The sequence below is a fragment of the Notamacropus eugenii genome, chromosome 2, assembly GCF_028372415.1.
Source record: "Notamacropus eugenii isolate mMacEug1 chromosome 2, mMacEug1.pri_v2, whole genome shotgun sequence".
Lineage (NCBI taxonomy): Eukaryota > Metazoa > Chordata > Mammalia > Diprotodontia > Macropodidae > Notamacropus > Notamacropus eugenii.
Genome location: NC_092873.1, coordinates 19,450,094 through 19,456,488, shown reverse-complemented (window position 1 = coordinate 19,456,488; position 6,395 = coordinate 19,450,094). Strand labels below are relative to the sequence as shown.

The 6,395-nt window shown below is 48.9% G+C and overlaps 1 protein-coding gene across 1 annotated transcript; it reads right to left on the bottom strand.

The window, feature by feature from the left end:
* Positions 1–2,948: 2,948 nt before the first annotated feature.
* Positions 2,949–5,702, bottom strand: C2H11orf86 (chromosome 2 C11orf86 homolog). Its single transcript, XM_072639243.1, has 2 exons — positions 5,339–5,702; positions 2,949–4,279 (listed from the first exon to the last, which is right to left on the bottom strand). Exons 1-2 carry the CDS (start codon positions 5,651–5,653, stop codon positions 4,169–4,171), a joined length of 426 nt encoding a protein of 141 aa, XP_072495344.1. The 5' UTR covers positions 5,654–5,702; the 3' UTR covers positions 2,949–4,168.
* Positions 5,703–6,395: the final 693 nt, after the last annotated feature.

Below are 6,395 nucleotides of genomic sequence, written 5' to 3'. Positions count from 1 at the left end.
ATTATGCTATATGCCTCGCTAGCTCTCAGTCTATGAACCTATGTATGAATACATATATATGCATATTTTATATGTTATATAGGTAAAGGGCGGGAAGGAGCATGGTATAAACTTAAGTATATATGGGACAATTATGGTCTAGACACATAAAGAGACAGCAACAGCAATCTTTTTTCCCCATAAAGTTAAGGAAATGAGCACTATTAATGAACCTTTTCTTTTTTAAAAAACCGATGTCTTCTGCTTTTATATCACATTCCTTTCTGAGTTCAGCACTCTCCCCCTCCCTTTCCCATCAAAATTTCCCTGAGAATAACAATTTTAAAAGAAATAAGAAAAAAAATCAGTTTAGCAAAACTAGGCAATCCATCCATGGCTTCTGACCCTACCTACGATATTTCTGAGTCTGGAATTCTGTTTTTTGGTTGGGTTTTTCCCCCAATGCAGAGTCAGATATGTTGTTCCTCAGAGAAATCTTGGATTTCATCCATGTGGATGTTCCCTCTGTTGGATTGGTGCCAATGTCCTCTCTCAGTCCCCACTGCAACAGGCTGAAGGCTCTTCCCTAGATCTATTGACAGTAGGTGAGCACTCTGGATCACTATCATTCATCCTTTTCTGGTATCACAGCGCTGGGGGAGGTGGGGAGAAGTAGCCTTCTCTTGGCTTTTCCATGCAGGGTTGGGCATAGATAATGAGCTGCCCCAGATCAGAAGAGGAGGAGGAGGAGAGATAGCTACGTGGCCTTTGAGGAACAAAGGTCCATCTTGTTACTGCCAATTTATTGGCAGTGCTTTATGACTGTGATTCATCAAGTGCCATGATCTCAGAAGAATGAAAATCACCACCCAGAGGGCAATGGGGACCCTCATTCCCCAGCAGCTCGATCCCCAAAAGGAGCATCCAGCCACTGGTCAAAGACATTGAGAGTGTCGGTAGGCCATTCCCAGCCTGCCCAGAACCTACCAGAGCTCACCTTCTGTAGGCCTGGGAGAGCCAAGGTCACCCCCATGCCGAAAAAATGAGGCATTCCAGAAGAAGGGGAGTAACATATCTTTAGGGGAGTCCTTCTCACCTTCTCCTGTTATTGTAAAGACTTGCTAAGATTTAAAACCAAAAGAGTGAACTTTGAACCACCTGGAATTGAAGTTGCTGATATGTCTATTCTAGCAGTGAGATGCCCAGGAATCCTCAGCAGTCAGATTCCAGGAAAGGGGCTGGTAATAAACACCCATGAGCTCAGATGTTTAGGGCCCAGCAAACTAGAAAAGGAAGTAAATTTGAGTCAATTGATATCACCAAGCTCATTGGTGGCACATCTTAATTGAACCCATCCATGACTAGAATGTGACGCAGCAGGGCCGACCTTAGGCATCCAGGCAGCACAGTGGAGTGAGTCAGGAAGACTCCTGACTTCAAATCCTGCTTCAGAGACTGGCTGTGTGGCTCCAGACTCTCAGACCTCTTTAGGTCATTGGTTGTAAAGCAGATGCTAATCTGCCTTGATGGAGGGAATTTCCTCCCTGGAAGCTTCCTCTACAGACTTTGGTTCTAGTTTTTTTTTTTCCATCTTTAATTAATAGGCATTTGTATTACATAATCTCTAGAGTCATGTCTCTAGGCAGAATTTTTAGTTCTGAATATTTGAAATCCTCACATCTTGATTCTGAATATTTGATCAAAAATGTGTGAAAGATTGTTGTGCAGCAGAAAGGCCCTTGGCCAGGGAAACCTGGGGATTAGAGGGTGGTTGAGGTCAGATTCCCGGCCAAAATCCTCCCTGGGCTCCAGGTGTCATCCCTGCTGGGGCCTCCCTGCTGGTTTCATCTCCTGACTGTGTGACTGGGGATGTCACACTAACCTGTCTCCCTTAGTTCCTTCTTCTATAAAAGGACACAAGAACACCTACCTTTCAGGGTTTTTACAAGTCTCAGATGGGATCATTTGGGAAGGAGGTGAATCCATGTATAATCCTTCTCAAGGAGGGGGGAGGAGAGAGAAGGAGAGAAGTTAAAACTCAACATTTTTTAAAAAATTAATGTTAAAAATTGTTTCATGTGTAATTGGAAATATATGTTGTGTGTGTGTGTGTGTGTATGTGTATACATAAAAGAAAGAGATGTGTTTGGGCATCAGTGACATAAGACCAATTAGACACTAGGGGATGAGCCCTTTCAGAGTTGGGAGAGAAGAGAGAAAATTCTGAGAGCTCAAGAGAAAAATCATGGGAAGAGACACCTGACTTTGTCCTCCCCTTGGACAATCAGCCCCCTCCAGAGGCAGAGTTGCTAGGATTCCATGCCAATCCTCATCGAATACGCCAGTGTGTGGGTCTTGGCTTCATAATCCCCTGATTCAGAACTGAGATACTGTGGGTTTTGATCCTTTCCTGAGAGGGATATGTACACGCTTCTCTGACTGTGATGTGGAGGTGGGAGCCAAGACCAGCTCTCTGACCCCTCCACTGACCTCAGCCTGGCTCCTCAGACAGCAGGCTCTGGGGATTGCATGGGAGGGGGACACTACCAAAATCACACACCAGCCCACACTAAAGGCGCTGTTTACTTCAGACCCAGGTCTTCTGCTAGCACACTTCAGACCCTTCCTGGGAAAGGAAAGGGTTGGACCAGAAGATGCTCAGGCCTTTTCATCCCTGACACCCAGATTCTCTAAAAGGAAGAGCAGGGAGTGGTACACTCCTAGGAAAAAGGCTTAGGTAGCCATCTTGGACCACACCCCCTCTCTCCTTTCTTATCTGCCTTCATTCTCAAATCTCAGAAACCCACACCTTTGGAAGGATGGCTTGCCAGTTGGCCAACAGGCGCCCTCTGGTGGAAGAAATGCTAAACATCTCCCCCGCCCCCACCTCCAATTGGCACTCCCTCTCCTGGGGCAGGCATGAAAGGATAGATAGGCCAGGGAGACTAGTGGGCCTCTGAATGAGACACTTTTGAGATAGCATCTAGTTTTTATTAAAGATACTAAACAAATGGGTGATTCATATTCGGAACAGAGGTGAGCCACTGTCATATGGTAAACACAAACGCCACCGGAGCCAGACTGGGAGGGGCACAGGCCACAGGGTGGATCATGTCTACAGGAAGGGCAGGGGGCCAAGCACAGTCAGCTATCCAGGGCTCTCCAGGTCAGGAGAGGGGCAACAGCGGGCAGGGGAGGTCATGGAAACAGCAGGAATCCATGGCCAGGCTCCCTCTGTCTTTCCTGCCCCTCCTGGCCTGCCAAGCAATCAGGCTTGCAGAATGCTCAGGAAAGGAGTCCATGTGAATGACAGTCATAGGTCCTGAAAGCTGGTGGACCTCAGTCATGCCCTTAGGTCAGTCAAAGAGCTTGATCCTTGCTCACACACAGACAACTGGGGAGGGATCAGAGGTCAGGTTTTCACTGGGCCCATCAGTCACTCCACAGGAGGGTGCCAGGCCCTCTACTTCATACCACAAAGACAAAGGCAAAAACCAGTCCTGGGAAACAACGTGCACACCCCCATGGACCAATGAGCTGGGTCCTGGCAAATGGGAAGTGATTGGTACAGGGAAGACCCTGGAGTTGAGGGGGAATCTTCCTATAGAAGGCAGGATTTCAGCTGGGACTACAGGAAGCCAGGCAGAAATGAGGAGGAAAAGCATCTGAGGCATGGGGGACAAGCAGGGAACACGTGGAGTCAGGAGATGCAGGATCTTGTTCCCCAGACAGAAGGAGGCCTGGAGTCCAGGGAGAGTTTCAGCCAGTACATTGGCTTCACCAACCCTCCAGTCTCTAGGTCCCTGAATATCTTCTCTCATCATAGAAAGGGCCAGAGATGCTTTCAGCCGGCTGAGGTTAAGGCCCAAGGACTGACCTCGTCTTCAGAGAGAAAAGCCCCAGAGGGACTTGGGAGCCTCAGGAAGGAAGCCAGCAGCAGACAAGGAGGACCAGGAGGGAATGCATGGTGTGCAGACAGCCTGGAAAATCAGCCAAAAGCCTGGCTAAGCTACCGGAGGAGAGACTGTTCAGCTGAGGAAGTGAAGTGCCAACAGAGCCCACCAGCCAGAAGAAGCTGCAACAGCAGCCCATGTAGAATAATCTGGAACAGTCTCAACAGGAGAGCTGGTCATCATGGGCCGCGGAGAAGTGGAGGCAGGGCTATCCCCTCAACAACATCTGACTTCCTTCAGCTAGTAACGTCCAGTGGGGTACTAGGGCACGTGGAGCAGCTGAGCGTCACCCCCGGGAGGCTGGCCACAAAGTTCCCCCATGTTCTTCTCAGGGCATAATCCACCTGCTGGGTGGAGGTAGGGGACAGTCAGGAGAGAGGGATTGTGTCCAAGGGGAAAACTGGGGACCCACTGAGTGGCCTCAAGTGTTCTTCCCATTAGGGCCACCAGGTGGAGCCAAAGCAAGATGCTTTGCTTACCCTGCTACAATTTTCCTTCAATTCAATTCTCCCTAGCTGAACATCACTTTCCTGGACTGTAAAATGGGCCTAACAGAACCCTGTACTAACTTGCAGGATTGTTACTTAGTATAAAGTAAAGCTTCAGAGTCAGAGGACCTGGGTTCCAATCCCAGCTCTGCTAGGTGACGTTAGACCAGTCACTCAGCCCCTTCTAGCTTTAAAGTGACCTGAATTGGAAGCCCAGCGACCCAAGTGTGAATGCTGGCTGTGTGTTGAGTGCCTGTGTGGCCTTTGACCTCTCTGGGCCTTGATTTCCTCATTTGTCAAACAAAGGAAGTCGATCAGGTGACTTCCCCTCCCCAGGTCCCAGATGCTCAGCTTGAATGAGATCATGTGTGAGAAGCACTTTGTGAGCATTCGTTAAATCAAAGTAATTGTCGATTGTGATTCATTTAAACCTTGTTGGGAATGAACCTTCCACAGGGAAAGCTGCTAGGCCAGACCATAAGGAAGAGGGGAGAACTGCCCCAGGAGGATTGGAGGAGTGGTTGGGGAGCTCCCTGCCCCATAATGCCCACTAGCAACAAGGGCTCCCCTTCCCAGACTGTTTAACAGATTCTGTCAGTCTGGCTGTCTCTGAGCCTCACTGTTCTCATCTGTGAAATGGGGAGGATGAACTTGCTCTGCTTACTTTCCCAGGGTTGTGTGAGGATTCAGGAGGGGGCAGCTAGGCATCAGTTAGGAAAGAGTAGGGCAGCCGCTGAAAGAGACAGGAGAACTCTTGGATTTTGCAGGCAGTGCCGCTGCTGGCCTGGGAAACTGAGAGCTGGAGGTCTCTCTGCTCAGGCCTTCTGCCAGGAGAGGGTCTGTGGCTCTAGAGGAGAAGGGGGACCTTTCCCAGCCCCACTTCCCTCTCCTTCCTGCCCACCCCCTACACATACTTACCTTCTTGTACTGTCGTATTCTCTGCATCGCCTGATTCTTGCCTTGGACCAGCTGTTCTGTGTCCCCCAATCCCCCAGGGGGGATTTCATGAGGAGGAGGATCCAGTCCTTCAGGGGGACTGGTGCTGGTTTCCAAATACTGGGAGTGTAGCTTCTTTCTACGGTGCTGGAAACTTAGTGACCTCTGGAATCGGGGACCCTGCTGGTGCCCTTTGGGAACTAGCCCCCTGCATTCTGGGGGCTCTCCCCACATCTCCTGGAGTTTGCCATAGGAGGACCAAGGGACCCTCAGAGACTGACTACGACTGGTCACCATAGCTGCTGGTGGTGAATGATCAGGTCTGGGCTGGAGTTCCCAGAGTGTGCGTGGATCAGCCCAGGGAGTCTCCACCCAGCTGACAGGTAACTCAGGGCCAAAGGTTGGAGTGGCTAAAATTCCAAAGTGCAAACCACATCATCTTCCAGGGTTGTAAGGAGCCCTGACTACGACCCTCTCTGTTCAGTACAGAGTAGGCAGAGCAAACATCATCCTCCCCATTTCACAGATGAGAACACTGAGGCCCAGAGAACTTGCCCAGAAGATTCCAAAGCCAGTGCTTCTTTACTGCCTCCAGTTATGTGCCTAGCAAGTATGGAGGTGGGGGCACTACACCTGTACAGCTGGAGGGGCTGTGTTCAAATCCAGCCTCAGATACTGATTAGCTATGTGACAACTACTGTCTGCCTCAGTATCCTGATTGCACAATGGATACAATAGTAACCCCGGGTTGTTGTGAAGACATATGACATATGATATGATATGACTTGACATAATATGTTATACAATATGATATAATATGATATAAGATATCATATAATATAATAATGCTTAGCATTTACGTGCCTGGCACATAGTAGGCACTTAATAAATGCTTGTTTCCTTCCTTCCTTTCCTCCCTCTTTCCTTTCCTCCCTCCTTGCTTCCTTTCTCTCTTCCTTCTTTCCTTGAAGGAACCTAGGGATCCTCACCTTCATAGCAGCAATCAAATATAATTGATAGCCCTATTTTACAAAAAAGG

Coding starts and splice junctions, on each gene's coding strand:
- C2H11orf86 (XM_072639243.1), bottom strand. CDS start 5,653: ATGGTGACCAGTCGTAGTCAGTCTCTGAGGGTCCCTTGGTCCTCCTAT. Junction 4,280..5,338: donor GAATACGACAGTACAAGAAG/GTAAGTATGTGT, acceptor ACCTCCACCCAG/CAGGTGGATTATGCCCTGAG.